Raw genomic sequence first — 22,047 nt, 5'->3', positions numbered from 1 at the left:
CTCATTAATCCTAATTTCAGTCTTCTTCGCTTCGAACCACGCCGCGCCGCCGCCATTCCATGCACCGCCGCAGCCGTTCCACCACCGAGAGAGAAGAAGGCGGGACGAACAACACCACCACTACCACCACCATTCCAAGCACCGAGAGGGAAGCTGCGACTAGAGATACACCACGTTCGCTTCGAACCACCAACACCACCGCCGTTTCACTCACCGAGAGGGAAGCAAAACACCACCACCACCACCGTTCAAAGCACTGAGACGGAAGAAGCGACTGAGATACACAATTGCCGTCCTCTACGCCTTTGTTTCTTCTCCATTTTGACTGGAATGATATTGCTTTACCTGTGTTAGTCCGTCACCAGTTTCCCGAGGTATGGTATTTATTGGAATGATAATTGGTTAATTTCTTGTTGTCGACTTGTTTGTCCGTCTCTGGGTTCTTAATTTTCGGCACATGTGAGAGTAATTCAAATCAAAATTAATCAGGAACAATGTTGCTTTATTTTCATCAATAGGTAGTGTTCTTTCATTTTTTGTGCGTTCAAGAAATTAAATTGAAAATGACATTATTAAATGTAATATTTTCAAGTTTAGATCAAATTTATTGTTATATATTTCTGGTATTTTGCTGTATTGAAATGGATAAATCTTGGATTCACTCGGATAGAATGTCAAAATAGTACGAGGAGGGTGTGGAACAGTTTAGAGGAGGTTGTTTAGAGAATCCCCATATTGACCCCAATTTAATTCATTGTCCTTGTTGCAAATGTAAAAATCTTAAAAAAAGACCAGCTAAGTCCATTCGAGAGCATCTTTATTTCCACGGTTTTAGTCAAAATTATGTGAATTGGATTTGGCACGGTGAGTCTGCTGAAAGTGACAAAGTAAAGGAGCACCAACAAGGAGCCAATTGGTAACTATCACGGAGACTTTGAAACCACTAATATGTGTGAGGCAGCATATGATAACTATACAGAAAATCCAGAAGCGTTAATGGAATTTTTGAAGGAAGCAGAGAAACCTTTGTATAATGGATGTAAGCGTTACACAAAGTTGAGTGCAATTGTGAAACTATACAACACCAAAGCAAAGCATGGAATGAGTGACGCTCTATTTTCCGATCTACTAATGGATTTTGGGAATATGCTACCAGATAATCACAACTTGCCAACCAAAATGTATGATGCAAAAAAGACATTGAGTTGTTTGGCGTTGAGTTATGAAAAGATTCATGCTTGTTCCAATGATTGCATTCTTTATAGGAAGCAATATAAAGACTGCGTAAACTGCCCTAAATGTGGCTTGTCATGGTGGAAGCTAACCAAGAAGAACGTCGAGAAGAAATGTGTTCCTGCAAAGATGTTGTGGTATTTCCCTCCCATACCAAGATTTAAGCGCATGTTTAAATCTCTACATACCTCCAAAAATTTAACATGGCATGCAGAAACCACAGGAGTTCCCGGTCAGTTACGTCATCCAGCTGATTCACCATCTTGGAAGTTGGTGGATCATATGTGGCCCTACTTTGAAAGTGAACCAAGAAATCTTCGCCTGGCACTTGCAGCTGATGGAATTAATCCTTATAGCAACCTTAGTAGTCGGTACAGTTGCTGGCCAATTATGTTGGTCACCTATAATCTGCCTCCAAACATGTGTATGAAGAGAAAATTCATCATGCTAATTATGCTCATTTCAGGGCCTAAACAGTCAGGAAACGATATAGATGTCTATCTTGATGTGTTAGTTGAAGATTTGCAACGATCGTGGGATGGAGTTGATGGTGTCTATGATGCTTATCGAAGACAATTTTTCACTCTTAAAGCAATCTTATTATGGACCATCAATGACTTTCCAGCCTATGGTAACCTTAGTGGATGTACTACACATGGTTATTATGCATGCCCAGTATGCAAAGAAGATACTTGTGCAAAGCATTTGGAAAATGGGAATAAAATGTCATTTGTAGGTCATAGACGATTCCTACCACGGTTTCATCCATATCGGAGGCAAATGAAAGAGTTCGATGGTATGGAAGAACATGGAGAATCATCTACACCATTATCTGGGGTTGCTTTGTTTGACAAGCTTTCTGACATAAGGTGTGTTTTCAGAAAGAAGATTAGTGTAAAAGGTAAAAAAAGAAAGAATGCAAAGGACAATAATTTGGAAGATAGTAAAGAAGAAAAAGATTTTGGATTAAAAGATTTCAGAAAATGTTGGAAGAAGAAATCAATTTTTTTCAATCTTCCTTATTGGAAACACCTGCATGTTAGGCATTGTCTCGATGTGATGCACATAGAGAAAAATGTCTTCGAATATCTCATTAATGCTTTGATGAATGTTAAAGGAAAAACCAAGGACAATGTGGCAGCTAGGTTGGACATGGTTCAAATGGGAGTTAGGCCTGAATTGGCACCTAAATTTGGTGAAAAAAGAACATATCTTCCTCCTGCTGCATGCTCATTCACAAAAAAAAAAAAGTTACAAGTTTGTCAGTCGATAATGGATATAAAAGTCCCAGAAAGTTTCTCATCGAACCTGAAAAATATTGTGTCCTTATCTGAGTTGAAATTGATTGGCTTGAAATCTCATGATTGTCATGTTCTAATGCAGCATTTCCTGCCAATACTCATACGTGATGCATTACCAAAACATGTTAGATATGCCATCATAAGATTATGCTTCTTCTTCAAAGATATTTGTTGCAAGGTGATAGATGTAGCCAAGTTAGATAAGCTGCAATCTGACTTGGTTGTTACACTTTGCTTATTGGAGCAGTATTTCCCCCCTTCTTTCTTCGATGTCATGCTTCACTTAACAGTTCATCTTGTTCGAGAAGTTCGATTATGTGGACCAGTGTACTTCCGGTGGATGTACCCGTTCGAAAGATCCATGAAGGTGCTTAAGAGTTATGTAGGCAGTCGAAAACATCCTGAAGGTTGCATTGTTCGGAGATATTCAGCCGAAGAAGCAATTGAGTTTTGTTCGGAATACCTAAATGACCTTGATCCTATTGGGGTCCCTCAATCAAATCGCGATCCCAAATCAAACATTCCTGGCTTCTTAGCATGCAAAACACCAATTATAGTGCCACAAGTTGACCTTCAACAAGCATATTTGACTGTGCTGGAAAATACAGAAGAAGTATCTCCCTACATTATGTAAAAGTGTATTTCATTAATCTATGATTCTGCACCCATGTGATTGTAAATATTTAATATCCAACACAAATTGCTATATAAATATTTCCACAGTGAACATAAATATTTCCTGAAGTCAATGTTTCCGAAAAAAGAGAAAGATGAAAGGTGGATACAAGATGCTCACAATAAGAAGTTCATTGACTGGTTTCGTGCAAAGGTTAGGTGGATAAATATGCTTTATGCATTTTGAGGTGAACAGTTTGTAGCTAGTATTTTAATCACCCTATTCTAATTGTATAAATGTCAGGTGGATGCTTAAATAGATAGCTGCAATGGTGGAACGACATCAACATTGACATGGCTGGCTCATGGTCCACGTGGGCAAGTCATTAAGTATAGTAGTTACTTGATAAATGGCAATTTATACCAAACAAAGGCACGGGATGATGAGAGAGTTTGCCAAAACAGTGGGGTTTCTCTAGTTGCTAGCACCATGCTTGTCTTTAGCGCCAAAGATAAGAATCCCTTGATGACTGATGTGACTTTCTATGGAGTGATTGAAGAAATATGGGAGTTGGACTATCATCAATTTCAAGTTCCTCTTTTCAAGTGTGCGTGGGTTGCAAATGACAAAGGAGTAATCAACAATGATGAATGTGGATTCACCTTGGTCAATATGAACAAAATAGGGCACAAGAATGACTCATTTGTCCTTGCAAGTCAAGTTAATCAAGTCTTTTATATTGATGACCTATTACAAAAAGGGTGGTCAATTGTACTCCCTGTGCCAAATCGATGTTACGAGGGAGATGATGATGGTTGGACTAGTATTCCTGTTTCTCGACCAATTGATGATGTTGATACTCATTGTATTCCGGCTCATGAAAGTTACTTTAGATCAGAAACTGAGGGTGGCTAGGAAACGAACAAGAAAAAATGATGTTTTTCACTTTTATGTCATGTTTTTTGTTATGCTATGAACATAACCTCATTGCTATTATTTATGTCATGTTTATTATTTATGTCAGGTTTCTACAAGTCATGTTTATTATTTATGTTATTATTGTTTCTGTTATTATTTATGTCATGTTTATACATGTCTTATTAGAATTATTGTTTATGTTATTTTAATGGTTAATGTTATTGTGTAGGTTTTAACATTGGTTTCATTCATGTAAATATGCAGAAAAAAGCTCAATGGGTCGTAAAAAAAGGAATCAAATGCTACAGTTGAGATGATACAAGGAGTACATGATGATAAGCCAAATGAAGTTACTAATGCAGAGCACCCTATATTTACTGATGGAGAAGAACATCTTGTAGATGTGCAGAGGAACAAGCGAGGCCTTACGTTGATGGGTAAACTAATTGCTACTGCTAGATAGGGGAAAAAAGCAAAGATTGATTATGATGACATGGGGCGGCCAGCATACAATGCAAATGGAAGGGCTTTACAATCATACATTAGTTCTATTGCTAGAGCCATGGTGCCAATCAGTATAAAGTCATGGTCTGAAGTTTCAGAAAACATAAAACAAAAACTGTGGGAAGAGATCTCGGTAAGTACAAGCTTCAATTTGAATTTACAGTCATACTTGCACCTCTAACTAATCTGTTTTTGTTGCAGAATGTCTTTGAACTAGCGTCACAAAGTGAGTATGCTATGATGAATTCAGCATCTCAGAAGTGGCGAGATTTCAAAAACAAATTGACTAGTAGATTTGTTTGGCCGAACAAAGATAATCTTGAAAAGTTGATTTCTCCACCAAGTCAGTATCAACTCTCAATAGCAGATTGGAAAGCGTTTGTGGAAGCGAGACTGGATCCATCATGGGATGTACTTTAATAATTGATATGTTTCCTCACGAATTTATTAAATTCAATACTTAACTGAGCCAACATAATGATGTAGGTTACTCATGAAAAACAAAAACAACGGACCATGCATTGTAAATATCACCACGGAATGTCTCGCAAGGGTTACATTGGCTTGGAGGCTGAACTGGTAAGAAACAAAGCAATATATTTGTAATTTTTGGCATGTTCTTCATGTTATTAAACATATGAATTTTGAAATTGTAGCGGAACAAAAACTTGGTTGCTGAAGATGAGGAAGTTGATAGATCTGTGCTTTGGTGTAAAGCTCGAGAAGACAAATCTGGCAACATAACATGTTCGGAGACATCAGAAGTAGCTGAAAAAATTGTAAATGTTTAGTTTTATTCAATCGCCATATTGCCTATATAAATAACACTGTAATTTGTGAATTGATTTGTCATGTCTCCAACTGTAGGATGAATTGTTGAAAAAGAAAGGCAAAGGAGAGTTCAAATCTTCTGGAATGAATGACGTGTTAACCGCTGCCTTAGGAAGCCAAGAACACTATGGAAGGGTTCGAGGTGTGGGAGGTTTCGTAAAACCACAAGTATACTTTAAAACTCCAAGAAAGAAGAGAGAAACAATCTCAAAAGCTTTGATTGAAAATGTAAAAGCACAATCAGAGGAGACTAAAAGTTTGAAATCTGAATTGGAGATGCTGAGGTTTCAACTTGCTGCTGTGATTCCATTAATCAATGATCGATCTTCTGAGACTGTAGCATCAAACAAGTTCTCAGGAGTGAAAGACACAAAATTGTCAGATGATGTGGAAGAAGTTTATGATTGCGGCACTTCAAATACGAAGGTTGTATGTCTCTGAATTTAATGTCAATTAAATTCTATTCACCTCCATATAAAAATATATCATGTCTTTTTGTTCTTGAAAGGAGGAAAAAATGTCACCTGGCTGTAAAAGAACGCGGAAAACGTGGTGGCTTATGGCACAATAATATCATAAGGAGGTCCAAATGTTATGATTCACCATGTTCCACTTGGGGAAGAGAACTTCAAGGTATCTATTGATGTTGTCTTAGATGAAAAAGCACAGCTTCCGATCCCAATTAAGTTTGGACCAACAATCATCAATGATGCTGTTGGAGTCATTGTTGGTTGGCCTAAAGAGTTGGTTATTTTTCCAACGACAAAGGTACTTTAGGTTTTCATTTGACTTTGTGTTTGCAATTGTCAGATATGTTGCTTGAACAATTTTTTATTTTAAAATACTTGTATGAATAATATTTTTAATTGTAGAGGAAGGGGAAACCTCAATCATTTTCGCTTGCGGATGTTCCTGGTCAGCGCGACAAGTTCAAAAAAATTGAAAAAACATTACCCATGTCGTGCAAGTATATCTACTCTCATGTTGTTAGATTGCTGAATGAATCGGATACCATATACATTGAGTTTGAGGACGCTACGTTTGGACATCCTAAAAGCATATTGTTGCTAAGAGAAGATATCTTACGCTTTATTGAGATGAGGGAGATAGGTTCCAGACAAATTTTAGTTTACATGGGGTATATATAATGTCTAACTTACAATATTTGTGCATTTATATGATATTTTTTGTGGTACTTGTTCATATTTTGAAAATTTTCTAAACGATATATTTGTGCATCTATATCTTGCAGTCACCTCTACAAATATTTGAAGGAAAAAGACAAGGCTGATTATTTTTCGTTTGTGGATCCCGATAATATACCTACATGCCCGATTGGCACAGATGGCCGTGACTTATCACAACATATTGCTAACCAGTTGGAAGCAGTGTGTAGAGATAGCATCTGCCTCATCCCATACAACACTGGGTAAGATTTTAGTTATTTATAGATTTCTAATTCATGATAGTCAATGCTGTAATTTCATTTTTTCAGGTACCATTGGATCTTGACTATCGTCAACGAAGATAAGAATATGATATATTTATTGGATTCTACGTCTAACAGGAACCAAGATGATACATGTAAAACTATTGTGACAAAGTAGGTAGTAGCTTATGTTGATTTTGAATACATTAACTTATAAATATGCAAAAAAATAACTTCTTACTTTTTAAAATGTAGTTGGGTGAAGATGTACAATGTCTCGAAGGGTATTTCTAAAGGGCCAGGTTTTAAAATATTGACGGTATGTATCATACTTATTTATGAATACATGAATTGATAGTGGTTATTAATTAGATTGTGATTGTTGCATTAACTTTTCAATTCCATTAGGGTAATCTAAAACAAAGTGGTTCTGTTGAATGTGGATATTGTGTGATGAGGTACATGAAAGAGATAGTCGATTGCGATGATCCACAGTTGGAGAAGATGGTGAGTTTCTTCTTGGGATAAATTTTTTGATTGATTGGGATGAATTGTTGCCATTAAGATATATTTTATTGTTGAGATAATGTGTTGCCATTGGGATATATTTTATTGTTGATATAATTGCTTGAGATGAATTATTGTCATTGTGATATATTTTATATTAGTGATATTTTAGCTGAACACAGTAACTTGTTTGCCTTTGGATTCTGCAGATTTTATATTAGTGAAATATGGATTTTGTGTTCAGATTTTAGCAGTACCGTAGCTGCTAAAATCTGAATACAAAATCCATATTTCTAAAATTCAGATTTTGTATGTTGGATTCTGCAGTGTGAATAACCACTGATATTAGTGAATAACCACTGATGTTAGCCGAGTCAGAAACCATAGGCTCTTCAATGAAAAGTTTCATGAATTGGTAGCCGATTCAGAAACCATATCATCCTGAATAACCACTGATATTAGTGAATTGGGTCTAGAAATTGGAAAGTTTCATGAATTGGTAACTCTTGAAAACTATACAGATCCCCATGATTCTTCAAATCCGTACCATTGCATAATATTGCTTTTACCTATCTTCTTCGTTCATTTTCCTTTGTTGTATCTACAGAGAGTTCTTAAATGCTTTAATTAAGTTCCATGTACTTTTAGTTTGTAGTTACAGTAATACAAATTGAGATACAAAACTGTTATGGAATTGTTAACTTGGTGAACTTAGCAATGAAAAGTCCACTGATAAACGAAGTTGATGGATCGAAACGCAGTGTCTTTGGTATTCTTGCAAGGGTAACCCTTTGCATCTTCTATCTCTACCAATTCTGTAAAAACGGTTTTCCTTCTTGCATAGCTTTATATCCAAGTTGTCATCTTCATGTCTGCACTGCCATCGTTAGCTTGTAGCCGAGAAATGGAAATGCATATTTTGTGATTTTTGGACTTTTCTGCCGAGAAATGGTACATTCACATTAACCAAAAACAACTCAAAACAGAAATTCTAGACATTTTTTGGTTATGTGATTTTTGGACTTTTCTGTCCAAGCATCTGTGTTTTCAGTCGAGAACTGGTACAGTCATATTGTATGCTGATGCACAATCAGATTTTCCTTTGAGCCGATTCTTGGTTGCATGCTTCATTAATCTGTTTCTCAGTTTTGTGAAGTTCTCACACATGGCTGTTAGCATATCTGTAATTTTTGTTCATTATATCTCCATTTTTTTATTTAAGTGCCAACATATATGTAATATGTTCAGATTCCATCAATTTAAATACTTTTTAAATATATATCTGTCAATTTTTATTTAAAATAGAATAATTTAATGTATTTTCTTTTTTAAATTTCAGTTTGCAGGATGCATCAAGAACCAATTTTACAACAAATCTCAATATGATGAGGTCAGAAGTGAATGGAGTGAATTTGTCTACTCCTATGTAGGTGATTAAATGGATGTTGTATGTTGGGATAAATATTTTGTTTGTCATTGTGGATTTTTGGATATACTTTTGGTTTTGTGGATATATTTTTGGGTTATTTGTGGATTGATGAATATGTAATTGTGTATTCGTGGATCTTCATCATTTTTAGATGGATAATTTATGAATTTAATTATATTAGTGTATTAAGTCATATATTGCGAAGTCTTTTTTTAACAATTACTTCATCAAAATAAAAAATAATGAAGTGTAACAGATAAATTACTTCGTTGTTATTTGCAAATTGTGAAGTAACATAATATTAAATACTTCGTCAATAAGAAATCAGACGAAGTGATAGAATTAATTTATTTCACCATTGTTCTGTAAAAACGAAGTTGTTTTGCGTAATTACTTCACCAAAATACAAATTATTGAAGTCTTTCGAACCACTTACCTCGTCACTAAATGTAAATTGTGAAGTAACATAATATAAAATACTTCAACAAATAGGATAAATGCTGAAGTTATAGATTATATTTACTTCAACAAATGGGATAAATTGTGAAGTTGTTTGCGTCTATTACTTCACCAAAATACATAACTACGAAGTCTTTCAGATGAATTACTTCGTCACTCAATGTAAATTGTGAAGTAAAATATTATAAACTACTTCGCTAAATAATAATTAAGACAAAGTTATATATATTCTATTACTTTACTATTTACAAAAATCGATGAAGTAAAACACATTTCTTACTTCGGCACCGTTCCAATTCCGGACCGGTTTTCGAAGGAAAACCGGTCAAAGACTTCAGTAATTTCAATCATACAACTTCGGTTATTATGCAAAGTAAAAGGTACATCTATTACTTCACGTCCATATACTTCGGCAATTAACTACCTTATTACTTCATTGAATATGCGAAGTAAAAAGCGATTTTTCTACTAGTGAAAGTGACCAAATTTTGACCAATCACTATGAGGGAGTATGACCAGCATATAGCCTAACATTATCATGGTCAAAACCAACAACCAATAAGCAAAGAAAGATGCATGCACACAAATATCTGCTTAAGAAGAATGTTGTGAACCAGGTGAAATGCATCATGCAATTTTAAATATAAAGAGAACATAACAACTGTTAAAGATTCATTGGCTCATTGTAAAGCTGTTATGGGGAGTTCGGCCAAAATATGGTATGTCAAAAAATTGTCTTAGTAATACTTGCCACCAACAAAAAAATTTTGGTAAAGGGCGTACCATTTTTGTTTGATTGTGGCAGTAATATTTTCAATTTTTCCTCGATCTTATAAAAGATTTTAGCAGCCGGTGGAGGAGTTTCTAGAGTTGTGAGTAGATCCATAGCTCGAAATAGATGCAACAAATTTGGTAAGGCATCAAACTCCCCCGTCAGGCAAATGATAATTACAAATACAAGAAGGCCAACTAATGGCTGAAAAAATTCAAACACATTAGTTAGGTAAAGTAAACGAGATGAGCGAGCCAAGGAAGTACTTTATCTAAAAGATGCATGAGACTGAACAAGGGGAGTATCCAATAGAGAGGCAAGAAAGGATGTTGTAACATCATAAGAACCAATATGAAACGATGGTAGATATGGATGGGGCAACAACTTCTGATGATAAATTTGGTGCAGCCAAAGTGATCAGAGATGGGGGAATTGTAGCAATCATAGACCTGGATAGCATCAGCGGCAAGCTCGGAACGAATGATTGGTCGTGACTAAAAACAACTACAAACATATAAAGGTTGTACGAGGAATTCACAGGTTAATAGAAATTGTCAAGTCAAGGCCAACCAATGGCCAACTTGCTATAATCATGATAGTGAAGGTTAATGAATGGCCAAAAAGCACATAGATGACCAATTCCCCAAAAGAATTCCACATAGTTAAAAAAAAGTAGCATGTAGACAATTAAAAAAGCCAAGACACAATGAAATACACATGCATGAACATACAACTTTGTTTCAGTAACTGTGAAGCCACAACATGACAAGATGAATCAACTAAAGCAAAATAGGAAAGCAGGCCAAGCCAAACCAGAAATAAGGCGGCTTCGTTTCCCCACAGGTAATATTGCTAGTCTCATGAGGTTCAATTGATTCAATATATGAGAATATTTATAGGTAAATGAGCATAATTAAAGGCATAAAATCCAAGTAAAGAAAACAAGATAACTATATGTGGTCATGGGACATGGAGAGTTAGCTTGGGGAGTAGCTTGGGCTCTAGGCATCACAATAGTAAGGGCGTCAACTGGATCGACAATCTGAACAAAGTTGGAGGCTAGAAATGTTTATGGATTTCATGTGGACAAATTGAAAAACACCTTAAAAATATTTCTACAAGCAAAGAAGAGCTTGTACCAACCTTAGCGTGACACTAAATGGTAAGGGAGAGGACTTGGGTCAGAGCACATTCGATGACGATGGCTTGAGGTAGCATGAATTGGTTGAGTACGAGAGTAGTTTAGCTGCAAAAAAAGGGAAAAAAAGTCGAGTTCATGGCTGCCAAGCCAACGACATGAGAAAATGATGCAGCAAGATCAAGCGCTGTGCACGTTCGGGCGACAATTGTGGCCAGTCGTGAATGTTTTTGGTGAGTGTAGGTGAAAAGGTGACTGAGAATTTGTTAAAAGATATATGAAAATAAAATTTCCAAAAAATGAAATTGGGGATTTTAAAAAGCATGGTTTCTGAAGAAAATTTTGGAAGAAGAAGGAAGAAAGCGGGACAAAATATTTTTTTTGAATTTAATTATGAGACCATTTGCAAATTTGAACTTTTTTTAATCATTCTAGTGGCTCAATTCCCTAAAGTTGTTGTGGGCCAAATGATTAATGAAATAAAAATGAAAATGATTTTGTTTTGTTAAAAAGATTATACACAAGAATTTTTGGCCCAATAGGCCAATGCCTGTGGGGATATTTTTTTTGCACCAAAAATAAATTATTGTCCCAAGAAAGTGTGAATGAAAACCAACAAATTAGAAAAAAAAATTGGCCCATTAGACTAAAATATTTTAAATGGCTAATTGGTTGAAATATTGAAAAAGTATGTGGACTCACACCAGTGGCCCTGAAGCCCACATGCAAACGACGTGAAACATCGGAGATCGTGTATTAAGATCATGGGAGAAGTGGGGAACTCCCCAGAAATGAAACAAAAACATCGGCAGAAACAAGTGAGAGACGCAAGTTCTCTCTAGTCAAATTTCTATCAAACTTTCACAGTTTCTTAGTATTTCTAGTATTTTGTCTAGTTTTTCGTTCAGATTTTCAACAACTCTTATTTCGTTTTTATGTTCATTTTAGATTCTTTGTGATTGTATAAATTCCAATGATCATGGTATGAATTTTTTTTTCCTAGTATCGTTTTTCATTCAAATATCCTTCGGTTTAGCCTCATATTTTCTGAAGATATTAGAACTAAAGATCGAATTTAAGATTCACGCCCGTATTCTCAAGAAATTGTGCAAACACTTTGTCTATCTAGAACACATGAAAACATCATTGAAGGATACAGATCTTTAGAGGAAAGAATAATATATGTAGGATATAGAGCTCTATATTGAAATATTTTTGTGCAGTTTTGCTCGACTTTCGTGAGAAATGTTCAGTTATTTATACATAAAACACCAATAATTTTTATGCTTAAAATTATATACAAAAATATTTTTCTTCAATCCCATAATTTTTCTTATAAAGTTTTGTTTGTTTAATATTTACTTTCATCATTCACGTGATATTTCTAATTTTACTAGATAGTGATGGCCTATGTAATATTTATATTTAGTCAACAAGTCATTAATAACCTATAAAATTCACTCCGTAACTTTATATTTAACTAAAAACTTAATGTGAGAACCTGAAATTTTTGACCATGAAATATTTAGCATCACAAAACTCGAATTCGGATGCTAAAAATGGATGGACTCTTTAGCTGAACCATGCGGTTCCTAATTTTCGAAAATTATTTGACTGAATAAGGCTCAATGATGGAACAATTGACCAACTAAAATTTAGCAGCAAGCAGCCAAGCCAACAACTTAAAATTTCGAAATTTAAACTTCAAATTTTAAAATTTAAAGGCCCTTCATGTTTTTAGACCTTAATCAAGTAAGTGGACTTACGCTTATAAATTATATCTATATATGTTTGAAAATTTGATCGACATTATATATATTCTTTCAATTCTATATATGTGGGTCATCTTTTTGATTCGCTTTGGTTTTTTAGGTCATGATTTTTTTAAAACCTTCAAAAGTATGTTTGAAATATTAAGGGCACTGTTATGATTTGTATTTGAAATGGCAAAGGAATTTCAAATATATGTTTGAAATATTAAGGGCATTGTTATGATTTGTATTTGAAATGACAAAGGAATTTCAAATATTTCTTATGATATGGCCCTAATATAATGGGATATAATAATCGTTAACTAGTCTTGTCCTTCAGATGATTAAAAATTAGAGAATGATCAATTAACAATAATAGAAAATAATATGATTTTCAGTGTCATTTATTTTGTTACGTTCTGACTTGTATTTGATATGATTATATTTCGAAATGTGTAAATATATATGTTGTACCTTTATTGTTTGTTATGATCGATCAGCCTCACCTATTGAGTATTTCACGAAATACTCACCTCTTACTCTCTCTCTCTCCCCCAAGATAAGAACGAAGAGCGGCTAGTCGAGGGCAAGAGATGTTCTAAGGGTGGTGATGATCAATCTCAAAGCCATGTTTTAGTTATGCTTTTAGTTCAATTGTAATTGTTTCCACACTTTATCTATTTTGACTTTTACATTGTAAGGACAAGTTTATTTATGAAAAAACACCAGTTTGTTGTATATGGTACTACGAGGCTTATTGTTTACAATGTTAAATTGTTAAACAATATCGGATGTTATACACCTCGGTCTCGGGGCCTGTGACTAAAGACATGCTTGTCTCCATAATAGACAAAGGAGGTTCATTTGAATAAAATGATCAATGTCGATACCCAAAAACTTATCATATTGTGTCACAAAATCTATAAATTATAACAAAATAATCACACCATTAATAAATTAGTCAGCTTCTTAAATTGCATATAGCCTACCTGTACATCTTAAATCGCCGGCCTAACTGCAGCCCTAATCCTCTAATCACATGCAAGATGGTAAAGTTTATTAAGCTAGTAGGCTTATCATCTATTGGAGGCACACTGCATGCTGCAAAAAGAACCACTGAAGCTACATGGAATTGAGTTAAGGTCAATTACTTTTGAAAGGAAAAATTATCTTGGATTCCAAATATAATTTATCCCTTGAAATATTTTTATATAGATAAGATTGCATGAGATATTGAATTATTGCTTTTACCTTTCTAGATATGATATTTATGATAATGATTTTAAGATATGGCATTATTGATTTTTTTTTAAAAAAAAGAGGTTGTTTCTAATAGAACTCTTGATTTCTGTATCTTGAAGATTTTTTGAAGATAAATCCTAGAAGATGAGACAACTATAAATAAGGAAGCAAGTTAAGGAAAGGTGTGGTCGTTCTTTTTGGTGCTTTAATTCTATTTGATCTCAAGACCGATTCGTCTTTCACTCTCTACTGGAAGTTTTTGTGGCTGCATATCGTCTGCACTTTGCAATGTATTTGTGGCTGTATATCGTCTGCACTTTATATGTCATGGATTTCAGAGAAAAACATTCTACAAGGACGTTGTTGTTTGGAATAGTGATGTTTCATGTGTTGCCATGATTGTTGGAGATATCTACAGGCAACATCCGTGAAGGAGCTGGCTGAAGATTTGTTTTTGTTGCTCCAGTTTTTGGCATCACTTTTTTTCTTTCTTAATTGTCTTTAGTGTTTAGTTGTTTTAGAAAACATGTTATTTTCTCAACGTGTTGAGAAAATTGGTTTTCATTAAAATCACTAGTGATTGGTTTTTGTAAACTGAAAGTTATTTTCTAGTGATCACTTTTGTCCTGAGCCATTGCACAAGTATAACATACTTGTGTAAAATTTATTATGTTCCATCGCATCTACTTAATATTAATTTGTGTTACAAACTTAAATATTCCGCTGCATGTTGTTTGAAATGTTGTAACATTTCACGTAACACTTAAGTCTGATAAAACACAAATTTACGGTCACATACGAGATTACTTGTTTTTAACTGTTGGACAAATAGGTCCCAAACCTTACAAATTTTCAGCGAAAAAATATCTGCATATCTATTTTTCTTGTAGAACATAAAAATAGGGAGTCATTGAATTTAGAGGACCATGCACGTTCCAATATTTTACCTGATCCCTCAAACATTGTGTGAGGAAGCCGGATTATCAGTCTCAATTCCCAAAACGAGAAATCCGCACGATGAATAAATACTAGAACACACGAGATTTATAGTGATTCATTCTCAATGTAAGAGTTACGTACTTGTCACCGATAAAATATTTTCACATTAACTATAATAAATTTTTCAGATTTATAAAAAGCAAATCGTTTAGAGTTACTGAATAATATTGTTTCTAAATTTTCAATAGATATCACTCATTAATAATCAATAACACGGCGATTTTAAAATTCAAAATGATGCACATGTAGTTTTACGTATTTAACCACAATCTTGCATGCTTGCATCAATTTGTGCGTGAATAAAGTTTCTAGGAATTATAAAAACTAGCGTCTATGTACATGCTTATACAGTCGATTTTTTTTTAAAAAAATTCTTTTAATTAATTATTATTTTTAATAGAATAATTTATATTAAAATTCGAATAATATCATAATTATAAAATTGACGAAAAAATTATTTTAATTAATTAATATTTTTAATAGAATAATTTATATTAAAATTCGAATAATATCATAATTATAAAAATTGACGAGGAGTCATAATGCATGCAATCTGTGGAATTGGCGGTACCTAACTTACCAAATTTTTCGTCTATTTTAGGCTAACATTTAATACAGTAGAGATAGAGACAGAGACAGCGATAATAAAAAATTAAACCGCTTAAAAATTCATTTCTTATCTATAATATATATTATCTCCTATAGTTTAGGACACCTAAAATAATTAATTTTTTTTTACGGTTTGTAATTTATTGAAAAGTTAAGATGAATTTTAATGTCATGATGAATTTTTTAAAATACTAACAATATCCTTCTAAAATTATAAAGTACTTTATTTTCTTTTAACAAAAAAATTATAAAAAACTATTTTAGTGTTGAAAATATGAAAAATATTGTGTGAAATTATAATGTTGAATGTTGAAATTAGTAAAATTAGGTTATGAAAATTAGTGTGTGATGATGTAGTAATGATATTTTTTTGGATTATTTTAAAGATCCTATAAATAGATCTCATTTGTAAGAAATACAATTGAGTAGAGAGAAAAATATTATAAAGTGTGTAGTTTGGTAAATTTTGAGAGTTTGAGATTTTTACTTTTTACCATAAATTTTTACTTTTTCACAACACGTTATCAGCACGAAGCTCTAAAAGTCCTACATACTTTTCCAAGCTCCAAACAGAAGAAAAAGGTAACAAAAATAATATATTTATTTTACTGTTATTTATTTATTGTGTATTATTTAATATACAATATAATGTTATTATTAGAAATAAAAAATAAATTTTTCAAAACTTGTTATAAATCCTGGGAGGATGTTAAGACGACATCCCACACTCCCTAAGGGATACGACAAGTATAAAAGCCTATAAGGTTTTTAAACAAAATAACTTATGACACTCATTATAATAATGTGATATGATATACATAATTATTTAAACATGTCTAATATTATATACATATTATTACCATAAAATTATACAAATACATATTTATTTTTTTGTACCCAACGGTCATAAACGGTAACAAAACGGCTAGTTTTTGCCCTATAAATATGATCTCACAAACACTTCAATCACTCCAACTTTCTCTTTCTCTAAAAATTATTCTTCATCAAATTTTTCGAAGAAAAAAGAAGATGGCTTTCTCAAGGTTATTTTAATTATTTTGGTTATCATACTCACGAGTCTTTTATTTATCGGAGAATATCCTCCTCGTGTGTTTTCTTTATTTTTACAAATGCTTGTACTTGTTGTTTATCCATTACTTTGTATTGCAATATTCATTAACTAATAAAATGCATCGTAATTTTTTAGTACCACCATGTCAAATTTGACAAAGCTCGAATTTGTTGCGCTCGACATCACGGGAAAAATTATATGCCATGGACTCTCGATGTAGAAATGCATCTTGAGTCATTGGGTCTAAGCGAGACCATTAAAGAAAATGGTATATCTTCATCACAAGAAAAGCAAAAGCTATATTTTTGCGTCGACATCTCGACGAAGGTTGAAATGTGAATATCTCATGAAAAATCCATGGCTTGTGGAAAGGATTAAAGAAAGATTTGAACATATAAGGAAGTTATACTTCCGACCGCCCGTGATGAATGGAATATGTTAGATTCCAAGATTTAAGAAAGTCAGTGATTATAATTCAGCGATGTATCGAATAATCTCGCAGCTAAAATTTTGTGGACATGAGGTCACAGAATCGAATGCTTGAAAAAACATTTTCCACGTTTCATGCATCAAATATACTTACAGCAACAATATAGAGTACGTGGATTCGAGATATTCTGAACTCATCGCCTGTCTTCTTGTGGCGGAAAACAACGAGCTATTAATGAGAAATCATCAGTCCCGACCCACTGGATCAACAGCATTTCCAGAAGTAAATGCTGTAAGTAAAAATGAATTTAAACCTGGAAACCAAAATCAAATTCAAAGACAAGGTTTTGGTCGAGGTCGAGGTCGAGGTCGTGGTCGTGGACGTGGACGTGGAATTGGCCGTGGTCGTGGTCGAGGCCGTGGTTTTGAAAACAATAGATAGTTATTTTTATAACTCATCTCAAAAGGCGTCCCAACCATCCACAGAAAAGGCATCATGAGAATAGTGTTAATGAAATCACTCAAAAGATTGAAAGTTCTTGTTTCAGATGTGGTACTCCAGGACATTGGTCCGTTTGTCGAGCCCCTGAGCACCTTTGTAAACTTTATAAAGAATCATTAAAGGGGAAAGAAAAGAGACCAACTTCACTGAACGCAGTGACCGTTTGAGTGATTCAACTCATTTTGATGCTGGTGATTTTATGAATGATTTCTCTGGAAATGATCAATATGTTGGTGGGATAGAAATGAACAATATTGATGCTGCAGATTTTCTCAATGATTTCTCTGAAAATGAACAATAATGGTAGAATATAAATGTACAATAATTATTTTTCATGTATTCATATAATGTTTTATTGTATAATTATGATTGTTATATTTAATATTATTGCAGTAATTTATTTCATTGCATATTTTTTTGAAGTTCAAATATGGAAAATGCTATGAGCAAAGCTGAAGTTTGCATACCCGATAGTGGTACAACGCACACTATCCTCCGAGATAAAAGATATTTCTTGGAACTAAAACCAACAAAAACAACGGTGAATACAATATCAGGTCCTGTAGACTTGATTAAAGGATGTGGTAAAGCACAATTTTTGTTACCTAATGGTACAAAATTTTTGATCAATGATGCTTTATATTCACCACAATCGAAAAGAAATTTGTTGAGTTTTAATGATATATATTCCCATGGGTATGATACTCAAACAATGAAGGGAATGAGAATATATGTGTCTTATCACATATAAATCAGGAAAGAAATATGTGATTGAAAAACTACCAATCCCTACTGGATTGCATTATACACATATAAGTCCATTGAATCAAACATGGTAGTTGATAATTCTTCAATATTAACCAATTGGCATGATCGATTGGGACATCCTGGTTCAACAATGATGCGAAGAATTATAGAAAATACACATGGTCATCCACTGAAAGACCAGAAGATCTTTCAGAATAATAAGTTTCAATGTAAAGCATGTTCTCTTGGAAAACTTATTATAAGACCATCACCAGTCAAAATCCAAACTGAATCACCAATGTTTCTTGAACGTATTCAGGGTGATATTTGTGGACCAATCCATCCACCATGTGGACCATTCAGATACTTTATGGTATTGATTGATGCCTCCAGCAGATGGTCACATGTATGTTTATTGTCAACTCGAAATGTTGCATTTGCAAGATTACTTGCTCAAATAATAAAATTGAGGAATCAATTTCCCGATTATACAATCAAGAAAATTAGACTTGATAATGCTGGTGAATTTACTTCCCAAACTTTCAATGATTATTGTATGTCTATGGGAATCATTGTTGAGCATCCTGTTGCTCATGTACATACACAGAATGGATTGGCTGAATCATTGATTAAACGTCTGCAAATGATTGCTAGACCAATGATTATGAAAACAAAGCTCCCTATTTCTATATGGGGACATGCAATTTTACAGCTGCTTCATTAATTCGCATCAGACCAAGTGCATATCATAAATACTCCCCATTGCAGCTTGCATTTGGTAAAGAACCAGACATTTCTCATCTGAGAATTTTTGGATGTATGGTGTATGTGCCTATTGCACCACCGCAACGAAAGAAAATGGGACCTCAAAGAAAGGTTGGAATTTATATCGGTTATGATAGTCCATCAATCATTCGATATCTTGAACCTCAGACAGGCGACGTGTTCACAGCACGTTTTGCTGATTGTCATTTTAATGAGGAAATCTTCCCAATGTTAGGGGGAGAACAGAAACATACCGAAAAGAAATTACATGGTATGTATCATCATTGTTACATCTGGATCCAAGAACAAAACAATGTGAAAAAGATGTACAACAAATTGTACACTTGCAAAGAATAGCAAATCAAATACCAGATGCATTTGCAGACACAAAAGGGGTAACTAAATCATATATACATGCTGCAAATGCCCCTGCTCGAATTGAAATTCCAAGAAACAAATGAAGATACTCATGATGTCATTAAACGCCTGAAGCGTGGAAGGCCAGTCGGTTCCAAGGATAAAAATCCTCGAAAAAAAAATTCATAGAGAAACACGATGATCACAAAATAAAGAATGATGTTCATGAAGAAACACATGATGATCACAAAATAGAGAATGGTGTTCCTGAAGAAACACATGATGATGAAAATGTTCTGTCAGAACCACAAACTGACGAGAATCATGAAATCTCTATCAATTATATTAATACTGGAAAAATATGGAACCGAAAAGATATAGAAAATTGATGATATATTTTCTTATAATGTGGCAATCGACATCATAAATGATAAGAAGATCATGAACCAAAATCTTTTGGTGAATGTAAAAATCGGCAGGATTGGATAAAATGGAAAGAAGCCATCCAGGTTGAATTGGATTCGCTAAATAAACGTAATGTTTTTGGACCTATAGTCCTTACACCTGAAGGTGTAAAACCTGTTGGATACAAATGGGTTTTTATTCGAAAGCGAAATGAGAAAAATGAAATAGTAAGATATAAAGCTCGACTTGTTGCACAAGGTTTTTTCAAAGGCCTGGAATTGATTATGAAGAAACGTATTCTCCGTGATGGATGCAATTACGTTTCGGTATTTGATTAGCTTGGCGGTATCTGAAAATTTAGAAATGCGTCTTATGGATGTTGTTACAGCTTACTTATATGGATCACTTGATAGTAATATATATGAAAATCCCTGAAGGATTTAAGATGCCTGAAGCACAAAGTTCAAAACCCAGAATGTTATTCTGTGAAATTACAAAGATCATTATATGGGTTAAAGCAATCAGGTCGAATGTGGTATAATCGACTAAGTGATCACTTGATGAAAAAGGGATATGTAAATAATTCAATATGCCCTTGTGTTTTCATTAAGAAAACAACATCCGGATGCGTAATTATTGCTGTATATGTTGATGATTTAAACATCATTGGAACGAATAACAAATTCAAGAAGTTGTGTCATACTTGAAGGAAGAATTTGAAATGAAGGATCTTGGAAAAACCAAGTATTGTCTGGGTTTACAAATTGAACAAAAAGAATGTGGAATGTTTGTTCACCAGACAAATTATACAGAAAAGATCCTTAAACGTTTTAATATGGATAAATCAAATCCTTTAAGTACTCCAATGGTTGTTAGATCATTAAACATAGAAAAGGATCCATTCCGTCCATGTGAAGATGATGAAGATATTCTTGGTCCAGAAGTACCATATCTAAGTGCTATCGGTGCCCTTATGTATCTTACAAATTGTACAAGGCCTGATATATCTTTTGCCGTAATTGTTGGCAAGATTTAGCACATATCCAACAAAGAGACACTGGAACGGAATTAAACATATATTCCGTTATCTACGAGGAACGACAGACTTGGGACTTTTGTATTCAAAAGATGCTAATCCAAGTATAATTGGTTATGCCGATGCTGGATACTTATCTGATCCACACAAGGCACGTTCCCAAACTGGATATGTATTTACTCGTGGAGGCACTGCAATTTCTTGGCGTTCACAGAAACAAACGCTCGTAACAACTTCATCAAATCATGCCGAGATTATTGCACTACATGAAGCAAGTCGTGAATGTGTGTGGTTAAAATCAATGACCCAACATATCCAAATCTCATGCGGATTATCATTCGACGAGAAGCCTGTGATACTATATGAAGATAATGCTGCATGTGTTGCTCAAATGAAAGAAGGATACATAAAAAGCGACAGAACTAAACATATTCCTCCTAAGTTCTTCGCATTCACCAAGGAGCTTGAGAAGAATAAATGTATTGATGTTCGTCACATTCAATCAAGTGAAAACTCATCAGATCTCTTCACAAAGGCACTTCCTACGTCAATATTCAGAAAGCACATATATAATATTGGGATGCGCAATCTACGAAATTTGTGAAGAATTGTTCGTCAACATGAGGGGGAGTTTACGTGACTGCACTCTTTTTCCCTTACTATGGTTTTTATCCCAATGGGTTTTTCCTAGTAAGGTTTTTAACGAGGCAGTATAAAAACACGTAATGAAGACATCATTATCATGATCATCATCACAAGGGGGAGTGTTGAAAATATAAAAATATTGGTTGAAATTATATGTTGAATGTTGAAAATTAGTAAAATTAGGTGTAAATATTGAAAATTAGTGTGTGATGATGTATAATGATGATTTTTTTTGGATTATTTTAAAGATCCTATAAATAGATCTCATTTGTAAGAAAATCACAATTGAGTAGAGAGAAAAATATTATAAAGTGTGTAGTTTGGTAAATTTTGAGAGTTTGAGATTTTTAC

At 33.8% G+C, this 22,047-nt stretch overlaps 1 protein-coding gene and 2 long non-coding RNA genes across 3 annotated transcripts; all 3 read left to right on the top strand.

Moving 5' to 3' along the window:
* Positions 1-948: 948 nt before the first annotated feature.
* Positions 949-3,168, top strand: LOC142535184 (uncharacterized). The gene has a single exon (XM_075641714.1). It carries the CDS (start codon positions 949-951, stop codon positions 3,166-3,168), a length of 2,220 nt encoding a protein of 739 aa, XP_075497829.1.
* Positions 3,169-4,823: 1,655 nt separating this feature from the next.
* Positions 4,824-5,277, top strand: LOC142535185 (uncharacterized). The gene is made up of 3 exons (XR_012817402.1): positions 4,824-4,983; positions 5,059-5,151; positions 5,229-5,277. It is a non-coding gene; the product is annotated as an uncharacterized LOC142535185 (long non-coding RNA).
* Positions 5,278-7,092: 1,815 nt separating this feature from the next.
* LOC142535183 (uncharacterized) lies at positions 7,093-8,897 on the top strand. Its single transcript, XR_012817401.1, has 3 exons — positions 7,093-7,151; positions 7,241-7,339; positions 8,679-8,897. It is a non-coding gene; the product is annotated as an uncharacterized LOC142535183 (long non-coding RNA).
* Positions 8,898-22,047: the final 13,150 nt, after the last annotated feature.

This window comes from Primulina tabacum, unplaced genomic scaffold, assembly GCF_025594145.1.
Source record: "Primulina tabacum isolate GXHZ01 unplaced genomic scaffold, ASM2559414v2 Contig878, whole genome shotgun sequence".
NCBI classification, from domain to species: domain Eukaryota; kingdom Viridiplantae; phylum Streptophyta; class Magnoliopsida; order Lamiales; family Gesneriaceae; genus Primulina; species Primulina tabacum.
The sequence above is the reverse complement of the archived record's forward strand: the minus strand, read 5'-3'. Positions and strand labels throughout refer to the sequence as shown.

Excerpts from the sequence above, each read along its gene's own strand:
- LOC142535184 (XM_075641714.1), top strand. The coding sequence starts at position 949 with ATGTGTGAGGCAGCATATGATAACTATACAGAAAATCCAGAAGCGTTA.